This window comes from Apostichopus japonicus, chromosome 3 (assembly GCF_037975245.1).
Source record: "Apostichopus japonicus isolate 1M-3 chromosome 3, ASM3797524v1, whole genome shotgun sequence".
Taxonomy (NCBI): Eukaryota; Metazoa; Echinodermata; class Holothuroidea; order Aspidochirotida; family Stichopodidae; genus Apostichopus; species Apostichopus japonicus.
The window spans coordinates 16345158-16371821 of NC_092563.1; the positions used below are offsets into that span (position 1 = coordinate 16345158).

General features: G+C 36.6%; 2 protein-coding genes across 5 annotated transcripts in view; both read right to left on the bottom strand.

Moving 5' to 3' along the window:
• Window positions 1-11548, bottom strand: part of LOC139965007 (uncharacterized) — an 89266-nt gene extending 77718 nt beyond the window's left edge. The window contains exons 1-8 of the mRNA XM_071967154.1: window positions 11236-11548; window positions 10050-10204; window positions 7273-7385; window positions 6224-6351; window positions 5410-5529; window positions 2552-2677; window positions 2159-2284; window positions 553-678 (exon numbers count right to left, since the gene is read on the bottom strand). Of these exons, the coding sequence (XP_071823255.1) occupies window positions 553-678; window positions 2159-2284; window positions 2552-2677; window positions 5410-5529; window positions 6224-6351; window positions 7273-7385; window positions 10050-10204; window positions 11236-11287 (946 nt within the window). The 5' untranslated portion in view covers window positions 11288-11548. The remainder of the gene's footprint in view (window positions 1-552; window positions 679-2158; window positions 2285-2551; window positions 2678-5409; window positions 5530-6223; window positions 6352-7272; window positions 7386-10049; window positions 10205-11235) is intronic.
• A 3577-nt stretch (window positions 11549-15125) lies between these two features.
• The window catches only part of LOC139965013 (uncharacterized), a 28731-nt gene continuing 17192 nt past the window's right edge, over window positions 15126-26664 (bottom strand). For 2 of the 4 annotated variants that reach the window (XM_071967168.1, XM_071967185.1), the window contains 6 exons: window positions 26390-26532; window positions 20620-20739; window positions 19396-19507; window positions 17523-17619; window positions 16399-16498; window positions 15126-15869 (listed from right to left, as the gene is read on the bottom strand). In XM_071967168.1, the coding sequence (XP_071823269.1) occupies window positions 15756-15869; window positions 16399-16498; window positions 17523-17619; window positions 19396-19507; window positions 20620-20739; window positions 26390-26532 (686 nt within the window). In that variant the 3' untranslated portion in view covers window positions 15126-15755. Of the gene's footprint in view, window positions 15870-16398; window positions 16499-17522; window positions 17620-19395; window positions 19508-20619; window positions 20740-26389; window positions 26533-26664 lie in introns of those variants that run through there. The other 2 variants (XM_071967176.1, XR_011792157.1) reach the window with 2 other exon arrangements.

The following is a 26664-nucleotide window of genomic DNA, read 5'->3' on the forward strand; positions in this document are numbered from 1 at the left end:
AATCTCCGTTGAGTAGGCTGATCTAAACTTTGACCACATCAATGAGATAGGCAAAATTTATCATTGAACTTATAGGGCAAGTACAGTTGTGGCTTACCTAAAGTTACTTAAGCATTGTTTTCTCTACCTTTTCTTTAAAAATGACTGCAAACTTGCTAAGTACACAGTTTTCTTTGACTGAATGTAAATGTGTCATGAATGAGTCACTACAAGCTACTGTTTTTTCTAATTTCTGTCAATTTTCCAGAAAGTACAGCATGATTAAACAAAGACAACTGGACTTAATTAGTTCTTCTAATGAAGCATTGTTCTGATACCCTTCAATAAATTCATTACAACATGGTGGTGTGGAAACAGCACGAGTCAAATTTTCTTTCATGAAAAAAATAAACAATTTTGTATAAATAATGAGCTTAGTTTCATTTTATTCTCACCAAGGTGATTTTTCAGCATGTGAGCTGGTGCCTATTTGCTTAGGTTGACACCTAAATAATACCATCTTTGATGTTTCATGAAATTTCTCGAAATTCACTTACAACCATTTCTACTTACCCTGACATCCACCATTGACATCTGCTGCAAATCCAGGATTGCAGTTACACCGAAAACTTCCAATTGTATTTACACATGTTGACTGTCCTTGACAGTTGTGTGTGCCAAAAATACACTCATCAATATCTAAAACATAAAAATATGCAAATTTATTCAACATTCCTTTTCTCTGAATTCATGCAATGTAATCCAAACAAGGTGTTGGATTCATTCAATTTTTGCTAACACAAACATGAACAAAGTTTGCCATCACTTTGAAATAAAAACAGTTATTTGCCAGGACATTGTATAATATTGTCAATTATTATTTGACATTTCCACTTTACATCCATTAATGCCATTTTACACACATAAATACCAACATTTTCAATTTAGCTAAAAAAGCTGAGAAATGTTCTGGGCTTACTACATTTGTCTGAAATTTGGGCCTGAAATTTGCCAAAAGTGTAGATGCAATCTAGATCTAAACTTTGACCAAATGTGGTGATGTTCCATGAGTTACGATCAATTTGGAAGACAGTTATGACCAGAGAGGCAAACCCCTGCTTTCATCTACCACAATCATATTTGAAAAAGATGACTTAATGAAGTAAATCCTCCTACTGCGTGATGCAAAGTTACCTATACAGCCAAATGTATACAGCACTGTATGTATCACAACATAGTTTTGAGTGCAGATGCAATATCTGCTAACCTTGTCTAAAGACAGGCGCAAGAATCCACAAACTTTCAGATGCTAATGGCTTCTGCTGTTGGCTTTACAAATCCTTCACTTCTACAAAACTGTACCAACATGACTCTGAAAAGTGTTATGGAACAAAATCTGTGACACCTATTTGGTTCAGTCATCAGGTACCTTTTTACTTACTCAAGCAAGCATCAAATCATAGATTCGTTCCAAGTATGTTTCAAGAATTATTTGTTATTGACTCTAGAATCCTGTACGTTATCAGAAAGCAAATTAAACCCTTATTTATTATGAGAGTAGTTGGGGTATCTGAAAATAAGTTTTGAAACACTAGAATATAATTCTTATGTCAGACTAAACTTGTGTTTCTTTTTTGTTCTAAGAAATACATAGCAAGCTCCCAGAGGTCTTTGCAAAGTTAAGTTAGCACCATAATACGCCCCTTCATTGCTATAGACTGTCCACTGATGGTGTACATGCAATGCCCATTCTTCCCGACCACCCTACCACCCCACCACTTATCAAAATTACATCAAGCCTTTTGTATGGAATGAAAAGTATATAACTTCTTCCAGATATGAGAATAGCGATGAAATTTTAATAATGTATTCATGGGTAAAAGTACAGTTGCACTAGAATTTAAAACAAGTAACAAAATTGTCACAATGTATTTCCTAAATAAAGTGGCTTTCTGCGTACCAAAACTATCCATATAAGCACCATAGATTTTTTTATCAACATTGTAGCAATGAAATTAAGAAAGATTAAGCTATCTCTGAAATATTAATACTGTTAATATTATTAAAGAACTGGCAAACCTGTTCCTTAGTAATCCAGAATGAATTGAGTGGCACTTACTTGGTATTTATTTATCAGAAAATAATTACAATTGAACAGCACTTAAATTATTTAACGTACCTTGGCAGAACACACCATTTCCTTGGTAACCACCATTACAGCTACACATAAAGCTACCCTCTGTGTTAATACATGCTGCATTAACATCACAATTGTTGAGTCCTGTACTACTGCATTCATTCACATCTATGGAAGACACAAAACAACAAGTCAATATCAAGCTTTGTTCTATTATCTAAATTGCAATAAAAAGGTGAATAATACTGAAACCTTTGCAATTCACTTTTATGACACTGCAATGAAGAGGACAAAGCTTAGTTTCATTTTATTCTCACCAAGGTGATTTCTCAGCATGTGAGCTGGTGCCTATTTGCTTAGGTTGACACCTAAATAATACCTTTCTTTAATGTTCATGAAATTTCTCGAAATTCACTTACAACCATTTCTACTTACCCTGACATCCACCATTGACATCTGCTGCAAATCCAGGATTGCAGTTACACCGAAAACTTCCAATTGTATTTACACATGTTGACTGTCCTTGACAGTTGTGTGTGTTTAGAATACACTCATTGATATCTAAAACATAAAATATGCAAATTTATTCAACATTCCATTTCTCTGAATTCATGCAATGTAATCCAAACACATGAATACCAACATTTTTAAGTTAGCTAAGAAAAAAGCTGAGAAATGTTCTGGGCTTACTTCAATTCACCCTCCCATGTAAGATCACTGATTTTCCGTTACGTGTGCTCTGTCCCCTGGAGGCACTGATATCGACCGGCTAAAATCTGAAAATAGACTTATTTTCCGACTTGGCACCTTATCCCCTTATGGTTTAAACTCCAAATTCGATTTGTTGTAAGTCCTTTTACTCTGCTACTGTTCGCTTCTTTCATGTGTGTGCATTGGACCATTTTATCTTTCTTCGTTCGCTGTTTACAGTTTCAGTAGTGTTTTTGCTCACTTTGTTAAAGGGTTTATACCCTTTTCGTGTTTCTTTTCTTTATTAGCACTTGCAAACTTTGCAATTTTTTTCCACTAGAATTCTCAGTGCTACGCAGAACATTGCCTATATAAATATATATATATATATATATATATATATATATATATATATATATATATATATATACAGATATATTTTTTGGGTACCCCAAAAATTTGCAACTACTTGACTAATTTAACTTTAAGGGATATGGTAGATGAGGTTGAATCATGCAACATTACTAAATCTTGTCATTCCCTCTGCCCTATAATGAGTCCCACCAGGGCAAATTACAAATGCAACACACTATACATAACAAGAACTTGTGTGAAGGTTTATTCCTTTATTTCTTTTGTTTTTGATCAATTTGAGAAGAGATGTCACAATTCAATCACTTCACATATAGTTTGCCAAGATAAATACCACAGAGGAACCATGTCAGTTGTGTAAATACCAGTACCAGTTTAATAAGGTACTATAAACCCACATGCAGTTACCCAGTAAACTTCTTCACTGGGCTTTGAAACTGATTGATCACAGTCCGAGCTCTCACAACAAACTACACCTCTAACTGACATGAATTAAATGCATTTGTCTTTCCTATTATTTGGTTTCATGTACCTTGCTTTTGTTTTTGCCTTGTTTCATGCTCAAAATTTCCTTGAGCTTAACGTGGAGAAGACAAAGGAAATGGTGATTGATTTTAGGAAAGGAGATCATGAACCTCCTCCTGTTGTTATCAAAGACCTGGCTGTAAACCGTGTCTCGTCCTATAAGTACCTTGGCGTAGTTTTGGATGATCAGCTGAATTGGCATGACCACATTGATTATTTGGTAAGACGGATCAATCCAAGACTCTATTGCTTGCGGAAATTGAACACCTTCAACATCAGTAGAAACATTCTTTCTATTGTCTACAATTCTGTGATTTTCAGTGTGTGGTCATATTCCATTAACTGTTGGTGAGGTAATGTCAATGGTACCAACGGATAGATTCTATTATAAGCCAAGTCAGTCGCATCCTAGGCGATCCTCAGCAGTCAGTGAACACCTCATATCATCTTCACCTTCAAAGTAAACTTGCTGGGGTTCTAAACAACAGTAGCCATCCTCTACACATTAATTTGGAAAGTGCAATAATACCCCGCAGTGGGCGTATGAGACTGCCCCGTGCTGTTACAGACCGTTACAAATCCTCCTTTATCCCTCGTTGTATTAAACTTCATAATGAATCTTTTACACGTTAGGTCAGTAATCTTGCTCATTGTGCAATCCAATGTTTCACAAGTATCTCTGGTGCTGTTGTGCTGTATTTTGTATTTTACCGTTTTTACGTATCTTGCCAGCTTTGTTTAAGTCTTATGTCTTAGTATTTGAGAGTCTGATATATTTTGTGTGTATTTTATGTACTGTACGTATGTTTTGTATCGTGAGCAATCAATTGCCCAGCTTGGGATGCAATAAAGAGAATCTGAATCTGAATCCTTCTTATGAACAAATGAAGAAAAATATGTATTTATTAAAAGTAACAATGTATGAATAATTCAAGTCAAGTATTTGAAAGACTTTGGTTTTCCATCCTACACAATAGTAAATTCTGCTATCAATGAAGACTAAAAGAGGAACATAGGGTATAAACATGAATTTACATTACTGACATTAATAAACCATTAAAATTATAATTATAATTAAGGCTTACAAAAAATTTCAAAATTATAACTGAAAGTACTTATACATTAAAAGAGTGAAATTTATCAAGTAAAAGGTAAATACATCATGCCCGCCCATAATGCGTCTGATCAATGAGCCAAAAGATTGGCAAAAACAAGTATATCGTCATGATTGTGTAATTATGGAAAACAAAATAGCAGAAAAGATTCCTTACCGATAATCGAGGATGAATGCATCATGGGGCTTAAAGATTCCGGTGTGACACTATATACAAGTACATCTCAGAAGTGTGAAACTTTATAACATTCCAATCATTCAATTCTCAAACTTGTTCCTCAATCGAAAGGGAATAATTTATACAGTACTGCATCGCAAAACAGCTATGTTAACTAGTTAAGTCACTACGCAACACAAAGGACGTGGCCGGTTTTTTCTTTTTATTAAACAGGAAGCATAAGTTTGTGAGAGACAAAATTCAAATTTACTTAAAAAACTGCTACATTAATTACAGTAGCAATGATAAAGTCTTATCGTTACAGAAGATGAGTAAATAGTGGAATTCGCAGAGACACAGGTTTAAGTTTTTAATTGGTAAAGTGTCAAATAGCGTAATTTACTAACAGTGGAACAGTTTTATTTTGATACATACCCACATTGCATGTGCTACCAGTCCAGCCAGGGGGACAGTCACACTGTGCTGCCGTTAGACCCTCTGCACAGATCCCACCATTCTGGCAGGATGTACCAATGCCAGAGCAGAAGTGATTGACTAGACAAGAAGAGGTACAGTGAGGCGATAAATACACAAAGAGGAAACACATGGAGTTGCATATCTCATCCCAAAATGTGGTTAACTATGGGCTATAATTTATATGTTATCAATGCACAACGTCATATACTCACTAAGTGTTTTAAGTACATTACCAATCCGGAACACCTTTTTGAACCTCTATGACTATATTGACCTTGTGGCCTTTAATTTATGCTCTGAACATTGAAAGTTACTATCCTTCATGCATGGGTATTGACACTTCTCTTTTAGTACCTCTGTTGACAAAAAGTTACAACTTGGTTTCTACCAGGTTAATATATACATATAAATGTATTCTAAAGGTGTCACGCATTTACATTATGAGAGGACCAATCATGAAAACCAAAAAGGGCATTGGGGCTGACAATGGGGGTCAGTTTAACAACCGTATTATAACTATTGATTTACACACTTACGTTCTTTAATGGATATTTCCTAAAGTATATGTTTCCATCTACATATACCACAGCAAGTATTTTGTGCTGTGGAACGACACTTTACACAGCTGGACACCCTGCATGTGCATATGAAACTACAGATTAAATTAATATTTGCAGCCAGACACATATTCTGCTGGACGAGATATCCAATAGCATTCCTAAAATATATTATAGCAAAACTTGTAAACGCTACAGAAATAATTAAGACTCACCAGGTCGTTCACAAATGAATCCTGATTGAACATTACAAGGCCTATCGTACCATTCAAGAGTAACAGCATGAACAGCAACACACAGTTCTGTAAAAGAAGTTGCCGTTGGTTGAGCAGGAGCCCAATTGCTGTCAGAGCAAAAGAATGATATGGTGCATTATAAAGATAACTACGAAAATACAAAATGCTAAGTACGGTTCTTAAAACAAGCAATTCCACATTTAAGTCAATTTGATCATAACAGTATGTATATGTGCCATTTGACGGATTGATAAATCGCCGAGTTTGAAGTAAGACTTTAATACAGGATCACAAGCAAGTTGCTCACAAACACCCACGACATGCCGGATGAACTTGGTGATTGGGCTAGTTCAAGGTTCCACTTTTGCTGTTTGAGAAAGGTGCCTTCTCAAAAAAATATATATATAAAACTTAAAGGTGATTAAAACAATTTAGTCTGACTTGAAACGTTAATTTTATATGTTTTACAGATCTCCTTCTACAATGATTACGAACATTATTGTTTAACTCACACCGTAATCTTACCGTCACCGTTAACACCGTTATCTGCAGTCCGAGAGACCAGAGCAGCTTGATTGTCAAGTCTTGGGGAACTATATGGGCTGATATGACAGACTGGTTCACAAGACTTACATAAAAGTCACCATCATTAGGAGGAATGCCTAAAACAACTACAAACTGCATTTATACAAGTAACAAATTCAAGGGTGCATGGTAGTTAGGCAGTACCCTAACACAGAACCAAAACTAAAATGTACTGGTACTTATAGCGCTTTCTTATTTGCCATAGTGAACTTCTTAGTGTTGGCTATTATATGTACTTCTTTACGAAACCATTGTTTCCATTCGACTTCATTAAAAAGGATATGAAATATTGATATCCGATACATTGGCAGTTTGCATAATAACGAAACGTCCTAGGGGTGACATAACGTCCTAGGGTCTGGCGTTGACAGACTGATCATTTCATTATCATGAAGTATTTTTATGGCTTCCAATGAAATAGAAAACCAAGATGGCACACTTACGTTTCCACTGGAACGGTTCCATCGACCCATTCAAAATTGGATAGATCAATTCGGTTAAGACCAATGTGGTAAAATGTGAAATCCAATGCAGGAAGAATGCTGGTGACTGCACTCTGCAAAGGAAATAAAGCATAATTTTTAAGTATTTATTTGTCATCTCATAGGAATGCAGGAAGCATTAAAGGGCTTCCTGAAGTCTTACAGTACGTGATAGTCACGACTCACGAACATATAAAGACACTATAAAGAAAGAGAGACAACAAAGGTTTCCCCTTCTTTCACCAGCTGTGATTTGAATCTGTTGACAAGCATAATGTGTATCAGGTGCCAGCGCACCATGGAGATTGGACAAAAAGTGCAATGGGACATTCCAGTTGTCAATTTATTGTAATAAAGGAGGACATTATGTGTGTTGAAAGAAATGTCCGTCTTTAATCAGTGAATGAGTAGAAGAATCTTGAACAGATTACAGGGAATAAATTATCCAGTTTGGCATCACAGAATGCTAGTACATGGTCAATTGCAAATTGCTTCCCAAGTACAAACATGTAGTTTGTACACAGTATATATCCATAGTATATATTTAATAAGAGACAAAATACTGAACCTTGAAATCTGTTACATAAATTGTTATCATTAAATTATTCCCTGAACAGTATGAACCAGTTATCGAAAATATTCTGAAATTGAAAGTTAATTAAAACATTCTCGTTGATAAGCTCAGTTCAGCAACATAGAGTGATATTCAATGATATGAGTCCTGAGATGTGTAAGCCCTAACCAAATAGAGCCACGACACTATTCATTTTCCAAATGTGTGTGTGTGTGGGGGGGGGACATTTGATAGTGCGTCGCCCACCCATCGAAATGTGGGGGGGACGTTCCCCCCCCTGGATTGACGCCCATGAACGGGAGGAACTCGTATAATCAGTAACAGACGGGCAAATTGCCGTAATTAATATAGTTGTTGATGGTCGCGTTGAAGACCAGACGACCATGGCATAAGCCATACAAGCTATTTGCACCAAGGCAGAGGTTTACTCAAGACAGCACGGCCAGTAGTGAGGATGACTCGGATTCTGAAGATGATTCTGATGATGATTAAGTACAGTGGCCCTTTTTCAAATTTTACAACCTGCCTTCTGGGTTACCTGCCTTCTTGCCTCAGTACACAAAACACTTTATATGATTATCAATAAAGCAACAGAAGACTCAACATATCATTTTGTTATGTTATTTTTTTCTCTTTTTATAGTTTCAAAGGAATAGTGGCAAATGAGACGGAATAGTGTATTTTCAAATCCACTATTCCGCTGGAATAGAGGTAAATATTCTAAATTTCAAACCCTACAACATACATACTTTCATCCTGGAACATGAAATTGTCCATTTGTTTGAGATGTCTTGCTCAATAATGCCTAGACATTACATATTCAACAATAGCAGTTCCTATGACAGACACTTACTGTAGGCTATGCAGGCAACATGCACAGACCTAAAATTAGTTCTTTTTTAACTTAACCGAATCACAGACCTAAAATTAGTTCTTTCTTAACTTAACCGAATAAACTTCCTTCACTTCCTTTTGATATCAGTTTGACAGTAGCTTATCCTTTGGTAAGATTTCTTTACTTTTCAGCTTTTCCAACTCATTACGATTTTCATTTATATATATTCATTTGCCTTTTTCGTTTTCCTCCATTTCATTAACATAAAGTCTATTCAAAGTATCTCTTTCGAGATCCGACTTTAGGAATCACAAATGATTTCGAGTTGATTAGCATCACATTTGATCTCTTAGAGTAAGGCAAAAAAATGTCACCAAAACAGAACTAGTATTGTTCGATACAGGTGACAAACGCCTACAGTGGAATTACGACCTTCCTTACCGGTTTAGAACCTCTGGACACACAATCAGCGTCCATTGTCTAGGGGTTAAGGGTGCCCGCGTACAGAGCGGGAGGCCCGGGTTCGAATCCCGGTGGAGACTGGAAGTGTTTTCATTGTTCTGGATTTTCCAACTCATTAAGATTTTCATTTATATATATATATATATATATATATATATATATATATATATACTTAAAAAATATTGGGGGGGGGGGGGGTCGGGCAATGATGGAAGTCCCAGGGCAGTGGCGTCCTAATCAGATCTGGCTTTTATGATCACACGATTATGTGCAAAGTTTATTCCAATATTCTCATTACGCGTAATTAAGTTACGATCGTGCGAGAATTAAACTATAAAGGAGTGTATATTCTAGAAAACCTACAAATCATAAAATTTCTATTCCTTAATTTCCATTCACGTTCTTCCTTCATATCATCAGTGACGGTCCATCGATTTTAATAATTAAGTGTTCTCAGCTCTGACATCAACACTTGTGTCTTGTTGTATTCTCTGTGTACCTTCCAACTAACCTCTAGGATAATACCAAATGAGATCAAGTTAAATATCATTGTTTTATCTATATTTGACAACTGTATAGTTGTACTGATAAGTCTCGAATATCTGTCTCAGGAGGAGGATCGAGGACTCCCTAACTATTTTATATTGCTGGTTCTTCCGCCGGTGGGCCTCGTCATTTCCTCCTTGTATATTGTACCAGGTAAGGGTAGATATACTTCATGAATTGATGATAAGCATTCTTCAATATCTAATATAAAGACATTGTCATACACAGTGTGATTGGCCAAATAATATGCTATTTGTATCCTAAATATGAATTGACATTAATCTTTGTTTACCAACAACCTCTGAACGGCTTTAAACCTACCGAATACGATGACCACGGCTCTGCAATTAATAATCTCCCTCCGTAGTTCAAACATTGCATTTGTGCTGCATCATATACAACGGGAGTTTCCATGGCAACCAGGCATTTAGCGGTACTAAATTCTACCCAGCCAGTTGGACATTGGCCTGCTGCATCTGTTTGGTAAAAAGGATGGAAATGAAAAAGTTGTTGTTACAGGCAAAATTATTTACCTCTAAAATGTTCCTGGCGTAGAATGTTAGTGCAACGAAACAGGAGATTATAAATGTTGATTGCATGAGTCTAACTCTTTCTTGGCTGTCAATCCAAGTTTTCTAATTTGTTTTATTTTTTATAAGTCAATCAAATGTTCAGAGAGCTTCTTTAGGGTAAACTTGACGGTGGACGTAAGTATAGTACGGAAATTTCTAAAGGCCACCGATGATTCTTCAGACCTATTGCATGTTAATTAAACGCAGTACCTCTTTGTATGAGTTTGTCGAACAGACGAGTTACGCTAAACAAGTTAAAGGTTAACTAATGGTCACCGGTTATGCTCCAAATTTGGAAATCATTTTTACTGCTCCTCTAAAAAGTAGGTATGTGCACACTGAGATATTTAATTGTCGATGTAAATACTCCTCAATAGCTGGCTATAGTTCCAAGGATCAGAGCCCAGATCTAGGAAAGAACTTTGGAAAAACTTCTAACAAGTCTTCTCTTGCTAAAATTTGGAGCCAATACTGATGATCTTTAACAATACGACTAAGAAACACTGATATATAGATTAGACAATGTATGTGCCTTATTTTGGTTTCGTTTCTGGCATGACATGCAGACTGCCATTCAAATATACAGTAGCTGCCTAAATAAGAAACGTATGATTGATTATGATTGACTAAATGGTCTCCCAGAACTAAACTAAAGTAGTACATGGTATCATCAACATCAGTGCATGAACATGTATCGATATAGGTGTGTTTCACATACACTTGTCATAACATGGTAGTCTTTAATGATTAAAAATCTGACTATAACTTTAAATGAATATCTGATTTGAAATTAATTCTCATAACGCATCATCTAATTATTCGCTTGCGCGTCCCCTCAAGTCCTCTCTTCACTCTCTAGAGCTAAATGAGTTGATTTGGTTTATACAAAATCATGAAAATTGAAGAAGATAGTATAGGTAGTCTATAATACTTACACTGAAACCATAGAAATGTAGAAATGACGGAGACCAGTGGTAATAATGACATCTTTGAAGGTGGTATAGTATATCCAAGATTTGTTCATAAAAGTAATTGCATATAGACCGATATGACATCGGTTACGAGTAAATCCAATAACACGCAGCTCCTTTACGTCCTATACAACAGGCGTGAAATAGTCATTAATACGTTCTGATTTAAACTACTTGAGGCTGACATAGGTCTATGGTATTTTATTTTGTGTGTGGATTCCTATAGGAATATCATATAACGGCCTAACAATGACTCACACAGCAGCACCAGACAAACCCGATTTTAGTTAACCTTTCTAGTTCCATACATATTTATTGCTTATGGCTTTGTTCAAAAAGTTTACAAATTATATTTGGGCTTTCGATCGTGTATTTTCTACGAATAGTCCAACAATGCATATCAATGGTGTGTGAAGGTTCTACCTAAAATCACGTCCAAAAGAAAAAAGAAAAAAACATAACAATGTATTTGTTCCCCCAAAATATGTAGCGATTGACGTAGAATTATTACTTCATATGAGTGTGGTGTTCGTATTAGATGTGGCCTTGAGCAGTGTTGTACACTCTTAAAACGACCTAGTCATTTTTCCGACCAGAAAGTCTAGTCAAAATAGTTTTGACTAGAAAAGGGTCGGCTTGATTAGATGTTCTCGTTACGGTCACTCTGATCTAGTCAATTTAACCAGTTTCGAATCGTATCAGCTAACAAGTGACACAGTTTACCCATATAGTTACAGCTGAGTTTGCGCATTGCCTGTGGAATTCAGACGTTTGTCTTTGACATTCTTTTCTGCGCTCAACCACCGCCCTAGACTACTTCTACACTAAGATGGACGAAAACGAGGACGATTTTGTTTCAAAAGCCCTTACGAAATGGGGGTTAACACAATACATCGACACATTTAAAGGAGAGTGCTAAAATATCCTATAAAATGTGCTTAGTATTCTGCAAAGGCAACATTCTGTCAACGTCCGTTCGTTCATGCAATGAGGATAGCCGGTATAACGTACACCCGTTGAAGTCATGTCGACTAGGCTCAGTAACGTTATTAGGCAACATCAGTTCAAAGTTGCGTGCATTTTGTACCAGGGTGTGTTTAGGCTACTGTCGTTTGGTATACTAATACACTAAGTGCCTACGCTGTCCGGCTCGGCCTTATAGCTAGGCCTAGTAAGTAGAAGGGTGCTCCACAATTTCGTGAATTGAAGCCACGGATATAATTGTAACCTCACGGTTCATTTACCTTATGCCATCGAAGTTAGTTCCTGGGATGTATGGCTGATAAACTGTTACGATTTTGTATCAAATCACTTTAATCTGCGTCCATAGGCTAGTACAGTTGTCAGTAGTATAGTCAGTATTGCGGAGTTCGGGACACTGCGAAGTTCGGACACCCATAAGAAATACACGATTTTAACATGATAACCTACAGCTAGAGCCAATTTCACGTAAAACTACGAAGCTATAGTTATTTTCTCTTCAAAATGACCCGTATGCAAGCAAGTACTTACATATTTGCCAATAAAAGGAAGTTGCTTTAGTGTCTATGCTAGTAGTAGCACTAGCCTAGGCATAGTAATACTGAGTACCAGTACTGAGTAGGCCTAGTACTACCTAGTACCTGCGAAGATCATTCGTGACCTAGATCACTATTTGAAATTTTCTTGCTGTGTTCGTGACAGAATCATTTGCTAAGTAAACACAAAGATATTTCACCTTCGGTTAATTATCTCTGGTAAACAGGTGTCACACTGCAATTTTGAAAGCCTAACAAGCCATTGGGTCTGCCCTTACCCATTGACTTTGTGTGGCTGACCGTTCCTGTCTACAGTTACAGTCACAACCCTATTAGAAAAAAAATGTTATGCCTAATATTAATCCTACTTTGTGACTTTTGGAGTTTATAAGACAATGACCTCTGGTACAACTACTATCAGCAAACATGAAAAAGACAGTGAAGGATAAATTGTCAAAACCATACACAATCTTGAAAACCTGAATCAAGTCACCATGAAACCTTCTAAGCTCCAGTGTGGTGAGATTCAACAGTTGTGCATTTCCATGGAGGAAAGAACATACTTCCTTCGTATATATCCTTCACCAAGATGACTATTTCCCAGCGAGGGTTCGGATAAAAATTGGAGACACCCAGTTCGGACAATTTTTTTTATAAACTGTCACTTTCATGTCATGCTTTGAAGCACTTCAAATGACAGTACGACTATCACGACATACGACTATCATGTCTCAGTCAGTTAGAGGTTAAGATCTGTTAATACTGCTAGTACAGTAGCTTTGAAGCATGCTACGAGAGGCCAGTATATAGTGGTATTAACCGTGGAAAAATTGTTCCCACTCACTGGAACTCAGTACATGAATCGTGCAGCAGCTATTTCAATCAAATTCCCATACGTGCTACTACCATTGTAATGTGTACATGACGGAATGATCTTTTGTATCGCTTCTCGGCCTTATGGCTAAGATCATTTGTAGTATCTGGTCTCCTTCTAGGGGAATCGTGATACACATCTGACGATGATCACATAGCCACACAGTCTCCATGCATGGGGACTGGGGTTCAGAGCGTATGGCAAGCCGTTTTAGTTTTTATTCTGTATTTGACGATTACATCAAACATTTGATGATATCCCCAATTCAATTGCTGATATCACCAATTATTTGATGATATCATCAAATCATTTATGATATCAACAAATAATTTGATGATATCAGCTAATGATTTGATGATATCACCAATTGATATAGAGATATGTTTTATTTGATCATATCAGCAATTCATTTGCTGATATCACCAATTGAATTGCTGATATCAGTCATTCAACCGTACCGTGAAAACGATGCTTTTAATATGAGCGCCCCCACTTTAGTTTGTTTGCGGCAAAAACAGAAACTTTCACTGGTCTAGCCTGTAAGCATAATGCATACATACGTACATAAGCCTACATATTGTATGTACATAACCTAACTTGTTTTGATCAATGTAGTGATAGTACATCTAATCATACGTACATGTGCATCATGCGCGATCAGCAGCACAGCGAGATTAAACGTCCGGGATTACAGGGTACAAAGTGTAAGGTGCTGTTTCTAGTTTGTTTTTGTTTTTAACTAAAAAATACACTGTACGCGTACCGTTACGGTCAGATTGGTCTCTGCCACAACTAGGCACATATGAACTGAATTGCTGATATGTACATATCAACAAATGATTTGGTGATATCACCAATTTATTTGATGATATCAGCAATTGAAATGGTGATATCAGCAAATGATTTGCTGATATCATCAAATGCGCATAATTGCTGATATCACCAATTCAGTTGCATCGGCAAATCAATTGTTGATATGAGTACATATCAGCAATTCATTTGCTGATATCACCAATTCAATTGCTGATATCATCAAATGATTTGCTGATATCATCAAATAATTGGTGATATCATCAAATACAGAATAAACACTTAAAACCTCTTGCCATAATAGCGGTTCAGTCGTTCAGTTGTTTTTCGTGCCCAGGTTCTTTCCTGGTCGACTTTTCTTAAAACGTATCTTTGGTATTACACTGTCTTTCAAAAGCCTGCCTCACGTACTATCAGCACCAGTAGTTCTTACAGAGGCCACCCCGAGGAATAGTAATTAAAAGGCTAAATAATGACACAACGTCCATTCCCGTTTAGATTATATTTGTAACGTGTGCCAGAAAGAAGCCGCGGTGGCTTTCTACTTTAGATCGGTCTTTAGTTTATATCGGTTTTAATTGAATAATTGTGCAGCAAAATATTGCAATAACCTACAGTGTTTGTGTCAAATCACCCCCCCCCCTCCTCCCCAAACCCCCAAACGGGCAGGGAAATGGTCGTGTTTTGGGGGAGTCCTAATCGGGATTCAGGGACTCGGAGATCAGGCAGAAATCATGATATATAACGTGTCTCTGTATTATAGAGGGTTTGCGGTGTAAACCTTTCGAGTGCAAAACGTAGACCCACGATAAAAAGAGATACATAGTATTATTACGTAAAACCATATATTTAACATATCAGTTGTGCAGTTCCGACAAAACAATAACACTATACCTGACTATAAACAAGATTGCAGCATTTCTATCTTACAGAAACCAAACCCATCATTCTTTTATCATATCTTGTATCTTTTGAGTTCCCACGAAAGGAGGATATCAAAAATATACCAGGGCCTAATTTAAAGTAGTAACTGGGTTCCCGGCCCAATGTGCTGTCCCAGTAAACCTCCAACCCCCCCCCCCTCCCCTCAGAAATATTCGTGGTTGTTGTGCCCCTGGATATGTTTCGTGTACAATTGGTCTCATTATGTTACAATGTGGAACAGTGACAACATACAATGACTCCAATAACTGTCAATGTAATGAAGCCATGTTGTTCCATCGGTTCCTCGGAGTTTTGATATGTTATAACAAACTATAACCGGAGGCTATATTCTTGGACGTTTATTTCAATATCTCATACATGTCTCTTGTTCCCAGAGAAATACCGTATGTATCCTGTATATCCGAAGTAAGTAGTGCTTGTGTTGGTTTGGCTGCAGCAGGCGAGGATATCATCTATAATAGATATCAGATTTAATTATAAAATTAGAATTGAGAAAAGCACTTAAACTGCTTGTATTTTTTAAAGGTAAAACAATTTTTAAATACTTCCCCCCTTACTGATAGGATCCGATAACAACTTTATCTATATCAATAATATCAATATCGATAATAATTAATAATATAATACATAGCAATAAATCATATATCAATATATACATCGAAGACCTATGCTTATATATATATATATATATATATATATATATATATACATGCCTATTTATATATATATATATATATATATATATAAATATATATATATGTATATATATATATATATATATATATATATATATATAAATATATATATATGTATATATATATATATATATAAATATATATATATGTATATATATATATATATATATCTATCAATAAATCATAAATTAATTTCATCTATAACTTATGCTATAGCCGTTGTTCTATTTTTCTTTCTCTTACTGTTCATTCTTCGAACAACAGAAAATATTAAAACATAGCAAACCTGTAAGTATTTGTTAGTTTTCGATTTAAATCTCACAAGAAAAGCATCGATCGTTGGACGCTCGTTTGGTCCTAGCCAGCAATCAGTTATGACATCATACCTATAAATAGAAGTTAGGAAATGTGACATGTATTTGTTTGTTTGGTCAAGGTTGTTAAACTTTATATATAGAAACTATTTTAAAAACACAAAATCCATGCTGTGCAAAATACATTCAATTAAGGAAACCATATCCGACAAGAAAGTTCCAAAACCTTTTAAAATTGAGACAACCATATATATATATATATATATATATATATATATATATATATATATATATATATATATATATATATATATATATATATATATATATATATATATATATATATATATATATATATATATATATATATATATATATATATATATATATTATTATTATTATTATTATTATTAGAGAAAACCAGAGAAATAAGATATCACTCATAATTGACAACAAAGGAGTAAGTTTTAGAAAATATATTGGAATTTTCGGTCCCCCTGGGACCTTCGTCAGCAATACTTGGCAGTCGAATGAAAAGTACAAATGTATATAACACAATGAAAGTATGACGCTAGATAAGTGTAAGTGAGTCATATCTTATTTCTCTGGTTTTCTCTAATAATATTTTCTTTTGGAGTAAACGTGGATTTTCGTTATATTATATTATATTATATATATATATATATATATATATATATATATATATATATATACATATATATATATATATACATATATATATATATATATATACAACATATATATATATATACAACATATATATATACAACATATATATATATACAACATATATATATATATATATATATATATATATATATATATATAAATTAATAACGATCAACAGACTAAAACAAAATTATCTTGCGTCAACTAGAAACTGCAACTAAGATTGCATATTTTGGGTAACATTAAACTGACAGGCAACTATAAATATCATGTTCGTCTGACGATCGTTTTCACTTTTCATTTTACAAGGCAAGATTTATAATATTCCAAGTGTAAATCGTGTGAGCTGTACTATCCGGTCAAAGACCTTCTGTATAATAAGTAGAAAAACAATCCCGATCCTTACAATGATTTATGACAATGGACTGGTTGCGCGAATCGACGGCCTTGTGTTAGAAAAGTCTTGACACGCACAATGTCCATTCCATCGAAAGGCCGTCTTCCTTTTAAAGACAAAGCGGGATAAAGAATGATGGAGGGATAAGTCAATACAATACTTGTGTTTTATTATTCTATGCCAAGTTTATACGTTTGTACTTAAATACGACGAAAACACCAAAATAGGAGCTATACGGGGTAGGCCTACATCACATATATAAAATCATAAACTAGTTCGGCGTTTATTACGAAAATTGATTATTTTCATCAATTTTATTGTCTTAATGGCTGATATGGTGTCATGTGATCATGTATTGATATTTCTAACTATGATGGATCGCGTAGTCTTCATTAGTATGCATAAAATCCTTATCAATACAATATGTATAGAGAATGTCTCTAGTTTGCTACATAACGGGATCCAGTGTCACTTTAAGTAACTCTGACAAGTAATACGGTATGTAGGCCTATCATTCACAACACATGTTAGTCAATGCAATTTATCGACTAATGTTTCGCTATGGTATATATATAGTTTTCACGATCAATATTCGTAAACTTTGAACTTTAAAGTTAGTAATAAGCCGTCGGTTTCGATGGTTAACCTAAAACATACATATTACAACTGCACCTACTGAAACTTTAGGCTACTTTTTATGAAGAAAAAGAAAGTAATTTGTGTCCTTTGTCATATGATGCATAATGTATATGATGCATTCAATTTACAGGAGACAGTTTCGCTGTCATATGAAGTGTTGTTTCCCGAAATTAATATGAAAGCGAAAATTAAATTCCTAATTATTCCTGATCTTGAAACTGGGTCGCCGTGTTAAAGCAATTTTCAATTGGTTAATTGCAGAGTTTGAGTATCCAAACATTTGTCTTCAGACTAAACGTGGCATGCATGTATACAAGGAAATAAGATATCTCGAACGTTGATGAGCAAGACGAGACTAGCAAAGTGAAAACCTTCTTTTCGTGTTTTATCGCGTATGAAATTAGTCGACAACCTTATATACAGTGAATATACTTACGTTTCAAATAGGAAAAAAAAACTTCCATGCGATCTTCATTAACTTAAAGTTGGACACAGGCAGGGGGGTAGGAAGCTTCCAAAAGTGGGACAGCACAACATCAGAGGGGCACTTTCTCATTCCACAACCACCACTCGTTATGCTATAAACCGATACACACGGGCCATATCACTAAAATATATATTTGTGTTAGTATGCTATCAATACTATATTATGGTTCGTTGCAACATTGATTTTTATTCATGGGTATTGTTTATTGTTAACCGTGCTAGAAAAATATATGGGAGGTCATTTTAAAAGGAGCAGACTAACAATAAAGAATTAAAATAAAATATTAAAAGTATCAAAGGCAAAAGACAGATCTTCATCAAAGGGGCACATTTTATTTGCCAGTAGGGCACATTTCCTATTTTGGAAAAAAAAAGTGGGGGACGTGCCCGCAGTGCCCCCCCTGGCTCCTACCCCCTGGATCAAGGTAACGGGAAGAGGGCCAAGTCTTGGTTGTGGGAGGAGTGGCAAAAACTTCGTTGGGGCAGTTGGACATATAACTTTGATTCAAAGAAAGCATACCGCAAAATCATCTCATAATTTCCCAACCAAATGGACCTTCTGTGAAAATACCAGTATCTGAATTCTTTTCAACAGCACGACACATTATTTATTTATTTATTTTTTCAACTAAAGAGCATTTACTTTATCTTTTTTTTCATTTTAAATATAGAAAGGGGGTACTTTCTTCATTCACGAAATGGTGATTAGCATTAATACGGGTTGGAAGGACTATAATCTGTGTGAATCTGTAATTACCGTGTGAAAACATTTCCCACAATGCAACGCCAACTGACCATACGTCACTTGCTGAAGAGTATTCATCGAGAAGTAAAGTTTCTAAAGCTAGATTGGCAAGATGTGTTTTTTTCTGAAAGATAATTAAGATATAGTTATCAATGTCATTATTATTTGTAATTATTGTTATAATTAATAAACAACATTGTCGTTAAAACGTGTCACGCATTGTGTGTTATAGAATCAATATTTTATAAATAAAAAAAAAAAAAAAAAAACTTAAACCAGCACTTCGGATCTAAACTCTGCCAAATGAAGAAGGCTGTAGGTCTAGACTAAGATTGGTGGTGCAGATCGAGACACTGGCAAATGCCGAAAACTAGCTGTTACGTCACTACTGGTGGCGCAAATCTAAACATTGGCAAATTGAAGAGGCTAGCTCTTGGAAACCATGACTAGTACTGTTGTAGGCAGATCGAAACATTGGCAAATGCAGTACGCTATGTCTTAGAGACCAAGAGTGTTAGAAGCAGATCAAAACACTGGCGTAGTGCCAACAACGAGCTCTTACGTCATCAGTGGTGCTGCAAATCTAAAGGCATTGGCAAATTGAGGAGGCTAGCTCTTAGAAACCATGACTGTTTGGAGGCAGATCGAAACAAACACTGGCAATTCAGTACGCTATGTCTCAGAGACCAAGAGTGTTAGAAGCAGATCGAAACACAAGTCTTACATCATGACTGGTCGTGCAGACGTAAACACTGACGGATTGAAAAGGCTTAACTTTTAGAGATCAAAAGGCAGATCAAAGTGCTGGCAAATGAAGAAGGCTATATACTTCTGATATCATAACTGATGACGAAAGCTCTAATCACATACAGAGAAGGCTATAGCTCTTAGACCTAAACTGGTGGCAATGAAACAAACTACCGGCGTGTGGAAATGGCTTATCGTTGACTTAAGTAGGCCGAGATACATGCAACATCGATCTCGTTATCTGGTCACTCACGTATATCCAGATGACCAAATGTCAGTCTTAGTGTCGAAATCTCCTCACATGGAGACATTATAGAAAACAGTTATTGATGTTACTTATCATCCTATGCTCTTACCCAACAAGTGTTAACTAAACGTAACATATAACTCAACACCCAGAAATAGTTATAATGTGGTAGATTAATTATTACTTGCCCTTAGCGAAACAATATGGAAACCAACGTGGTGAAGAAATTAATTTATAGATACCTTGCTAATTATTGCTTCAATCTTATCTTGTGCGTCCTCCCTTAAGCAAAAATCATATAGTTTACATCGGCCATGGGCTGTTATCAAAATTTTCTGAATCGATATTCCAGGATGACAAAACTGTAAAAGATTTGGAGCTTATTAAGTATGAATTACATCCCAACATGTCATGTTTATATAAAGATATTGAATTAAATGCATTAATCCGTGACAGCACTCACGCTGATAAAAGCATGATAATGGTTTATTTTGTTTTAGATATATTTACACTCTATATAGCTTTCAACAAGCCCAATACTAGAAGATACCACCCGATACTCATAGCTAGTGCAGTAACTACTGTGTATGTTCCACAACGGCGTGCATCAGTAAATAAGATAATATGTGTTACAGGTTGTCACATATTGTACTAGCATAGCGCCATCCTTATGTTAATCTGTTAATATGATATCACCGATACCCAGAGGCAATACACGTGCAGTTATCTTAAGAACGTCTTGGTGTCTTGATTACCTACTCGATATGGTGTCAGAAATTGAACCAAATACGCCAAAATGGAACAGTTAAAGCCGCCAGATGGTTTAAGTTTTGAAGGAAACGTTTCCGTGAATTGGAAAAAATGGACTCAGAGATTTGAGCTGTATTTGTTAGCTACAGGGAGTGATACAAAGGACTCTAAGCTCCAAGCCTCGTTGTTCCTACATGTGTTAGGAGAAAGTGCACTCGAGGTGTATAACTCCTTCAAGTTCGAAAAGGAATCGGATAAATTCGACCTGGAAGTGTTGAAACAAAAGTTTCAGGACTATTGTAGCCCGAGAAAAAATATTACGTATGAACGGCACCAATTCTTCTCGCGACAACAACAGGAAAATGAAAGTATTGACCAGTATGTCACGGACCTTCGTAACAAAAGCGCAACTTGCGAGTTCGGAGATTTGAACGATAGCCTGATTCGCGATAGAATTGTGTGTGGTATTCGAAGTGACAGTTTGCGTGAACGAATGTTACGGGAACCAGACATAAAACTTGACACTGCGATAAACATGTGTAGAGCGGCGGAAGTGTCTAAAACACAGGTGAAAAATCTTGGAATCACCGAAAAGGAAAAATGTGTTATGCAGCTGCCTTGAACTATCAGAATAAAGGTAATAAGAACCATGCTAACTCTACTGTTACTTATACTAGACCTACTCGTGACAGTGATAAACCAAAACAATTCAAATGTAAAAGGTGTGCTACCACACATGGCCCACGGGAATGTCCGCATATGGGAAAAACTGTAGTAATTGCAACAAGTTTGGACATTTCGCAAAGTGCTGTCGTTTTGAAAGAAGGGTTAATGTCATTGAGGACAGCTATACCAGTGAAAGTGAAACGGAACTGTTTTTAGACACAGTGTATACAATTAATGACATTACAACAGGCAATGAATGGCTGGTCGATATGGCAGTAGGAAAACGAAAAGTTCAGTTTAAAATGGACACGGGAGCACAGGCGAACATTCTGCCTTTCTCCTTCTACAAGAAAGCAGCAAATGGAAAAGCATTGCACAAAACCAGAGTGAAACTCTCAACATATTCAGGTGAAACACTTCCTGTTTTAGGGAAATGCATGTTGAAGTGCAAACATAATGGACGGAACGTCAACACAGAATTCCTGGTGGTAAATATGAAATCACAACCCATACTGGGATTACAAAGCTGTGAGAAATTTGGATTAATTCAAAGGATCATGGACATAAGCGACAAAACACCCGAGGATGAAACCAACAGTCTTTGCTGGAGGACTATGCAGATGTGTTCTCCGGCATAGGATGTTTACAGGAAGAGCATCACATTGAAGTGGATCCAGAAGCCAGGCCAATTGTCCATCCACCAAGAAAAGTGCCAGTTGCCTTACGGAAACAGCTGCGCAAAGAGCTAGATGTAATGGAAAAGGACAATATCATTGATAAAGTGAAAGTCCCACTGACTGGGTCAATTCCCTAGTCATTGTTGAAAAATCAAATGGTAGGTTAAGAATCTGTCTAGATCCTCGGGACCTTAATAAAGCCATAAAAAGGGAACATTTTCAGTTACCAACAGTGGATGAAATTACCAGTAACCTGACTGGGGCCCAGTTTTTCTCAGTGCTTGATGCCAACCAGGGCTTTTGGCAAATTCCCCTTGATCAGGAAAGTGCCAAATTATGCACTTTTAACACACCCTTTGGAAGGTACAAATTTTTAAGGCTGCCATTTGGCATCCATAATGCACCAGAGGTATTCCACAAAACGGTTGCCCAACTATTTGAAGGCATAGAAGGTGTACACACGTACATTGATGATATCTTGGTGTGGGGCAAAACACGCACTGAACATGACAATAGATTGCGTCAAGTTCTTGAAAAAGCTAAGGATCACAACCTTAAATTGAACAAAGACAAATGCAAGATAGGTCTAACTGAAATCAAATACATAGGCCACATTCTAACCAAAGATGGCATGAAGCCAGACCCCGACAAAATTGAGGCTGTCACACAACTCCCAAAACCAGAATCTAGGAAGGATCTAGAGAGGTTCTTAGGTATGATACAGTACCTGGGAAAATTTTTACCAGACCTGTCACAAGAATCAGCACCTCCAAGAGTGCTGCTCAGAAAGGAAATTGAATGGCATTGGGACACTGAACAAGAACAATGTTTTCAAAGACTGAAAGAACTCGCCACAAAGGCACCAGTACTTCGATATTTTGATATTGATAAACCTGTGAAAATTTCAGTAGATGCTTCTCAGAAGGGACTGGGAGCAGTGTTGTTACAAGAGGAACATCCAGTGGCTTATGCGTCAAGGTCATTGACCCCGACTCAACAGGGGTATGCACAAATTGAAAAAGAAATGCTTGCCATCGTGTACGGGTGTGAAAAATTCCACCAATATATCTATGGCAAAGAGGTTCTGGTTGAATCTGACCATAAGCCCCTTGAGGCTATAGTGAGAAAACCTCTTGTGTCAGCACCTCCCAGAATTCAAAGATTGTTGATGCGGGCTCAACGTTATAATCTCAAGGTTGAATACAAACCAGGTAAAGAGATGTACATTGCTGATACTCTCTCCAGGGCCTATTTAGAGGTAGATCAGACACATGATGAATTTGACAACGAAATTGAACTTGTAGTCCACACATTGGTGACCAACTTGCCAATGACAGTTCAAAAGAAAAATCAGTTTATTGATGAAACTAGAAAAGATCTGACCCTGCAAAAACTCAAAGAGGTCACTGAGGAAGGGTGGCCAGCAAGTAAATCAGCTGTGCCTGATGAGATAAAAGAGTATTGGGATTACAAAGAAGAAATACATATTGCTGAAGATATGCTATTTAAGGGTGAAAAACTCATTGTTCCCACCTCCCTCAGAAACGAAACATTGGTCAAAATTCATGAAGGTCACCAGGGGATAGAAAGGTGCAAAAGAAGGGGAAGGGAAGTAGTATTTTGGCCCAGAATGATGAGTCAAATTGTTGCCATGGTTTCAAAATGTTCTACATGTTTGATGTACCAAAACGCAAATGCCAAAGAACCCCTTCAGCCTCACCCAATACCAAATAGGCCATGGGAGACGGTAGGAACTGATTTGTTTTACCTGGAAAACAAAACATTCTTGTTAGTAGTAGACTATTATTCAAAGTTTGTAGAAGTCTCTGAGTTAAGACAGACAACTAGTGAAGGTGTAGTCAATAGCCTAAAGGCTATATTTGCCAGACATGGAATACCGGACAAAGTGGTGTCGGACAATGGGCCACAATTTTCAAGTCAGGTGTTTAAGCATTTTGCACAAGTCTGGCAGTTCAATCATGCAACCTCTAGTCCTACTTATCCACAATCAAATGGGATGGCAGAAAGAGCCATACAGACAATCAAGAAATTGCTCAAAAAAGCAAAAACTGACCAAAAGGATCCACATTTAAGTCTTTTTGAGTACAGAAACACTCCCATAGACAATAATCTTGGATCTCCTGCACAGTTGTTAATGAGTCGAAGGCTAAAAACAACACTGCCAATCACTAGTCAACTTCTCAAGCCACAAATTCAAAACAGTGGCAACAATGTCATTGCCAAATTACAAGACCGACAAAACAAACAGAAATTGTATTACGACAGAAATACAAAACCTCTTTCAACACTGAATCCAGGTGATACAGTCAGAGTCAGAAATTCAAATGGCACTTGGGATCCAGCCAAGGTGCTTAGTCAATCAAAACAACCAAATTCATTCATTATTGAAACTCCAAACGGGGACCTTAGGCGAAATAGGCGGCATTTGATGAAGACAAAAGAGGCAAATGTTGTCTTACCTGAAAATGTGAATGAAGATGATTTGAGCTCATTTGAAACTCCCACTGATAACCCTCAGGAGCAGCTTCAGGGGACCAGTTCCATGGGTAGAGTCATTAGTAAACCAAAAAGGTTTATTGAAGAGTACTAAGTTTGTTCAGTAGTGGCTGAGTAAGAAGTTTATCTGTTTATAGACTAACAGTCTATACTTTGTTTTCTTTTTACCTTTAAATCTTCTGTAGTTTAGTTTTGTTATTACCATATCGTTGTCAGAACAATTTGAGAAACTGCAAATAATATTAAGTGGAATTTGCAACTATTTCATCACCATTCAACATATTATATTATTCACACCTTGATAAGGGAGATGTCACATATTGTACTAGCATAGCGCCATCCTTATGTTAATCTGTTAATATGATATCACCGATACCCAGAGGCAATACACGTGCAGTTATCTTAAGAACGTCTTGGTGTCTTGATTACCTACTCGATACAGGTGGCACTGCAAAGCTGTTGCACGTTCCCATGTAAGACAAAGAACTGTGCGACTGGACAAGGAGTCTATGAGTATTTGACGTGGTAAACTATTACTATATTAAGGCCTAAGTTAGACGTGGAACTACCTATAAGGCTAATCTAGGTTCCCCTCCCCCACCTTATGTCCCATTTTGTGTATCTGTTTTGTATCTATTTGAGACTTGCACATAGTCACCTGTCCGTGAAGAATGTCTCAATAGAATGGATTTACTAATACGATTAGCAAAAAAGTTAGGCTATCATCTGAATCTCGCAAGCAGTATAAAATAACCGCCGCAGTGTGTCGGCTTTGTGTTGTGCCAGCGCAGACCATGCACTCCGTATTATACGGATAGGAAGTAGTCTTCGTTACCCAGCCGTCGCACAGTTTCACCTTTCGGACTCGTAGTTCAACGTGTAACAGCTTTGCAGTTATTACTGTGCCACCGCAGATACTGTACTAGCTATGAGTATCGGGTGAAGATACACACTCAAAGACGCACACTGCCAGACTGATCACGACTCGGTGCATCTCGACTGTCGTTTCGTGGAAAGTCGCGGATAGTCGGGCAGCTTGACTTGGGTTTCAAAGTCGCGTCTTCGGCTTCAGTCGGGAAAACAGCACATGCAGCCTTTGTCCGAAATGGGAGTCGTGCAGTGTACAGTGGTTCACGATGAAACTGTACAGGTTTCAACAACTACAACAAAAATAAATTCACATTTGAAAAAATACGCCTCCGGTCGTTGGTAGCAGGCATGTCATTGTGGGCTCTGATCAGTCGGTTAGTGTCCGGGAGGTCAGTCGTGTCACTAAGTTAGTCTTCGCGATTAAAAGATTTTCGCCCTAACGTCGGTCGAGTTGAGACTGCTCGGGACCAATCGTACAGTGTGTGGTGGCGGGATTCAAAATATACTTGAATGTAATGTTCATAGATTATACCTCGTGACTGGTGAGAAAGCTCATGCCTTCGACAGTCTGTACCGCGTAGCTTAAAATGTTCTCAATTTTGTGATAATCTTGACTCTCCAAGCAGGCCCTCAGTGAATCCACCTCGAGGAGCTCTTGAACTAAGTAAAGTCTTCCTGGTTAAAAAATAAGATATGGAATAAATGACGTGCGTAAAATATATACCAAAAAACTAAAGTCATATGTGAAACATACGGATCGATATGCAAATATGAATCGATGACGAATGTTAAAAACACTTGAAGAAA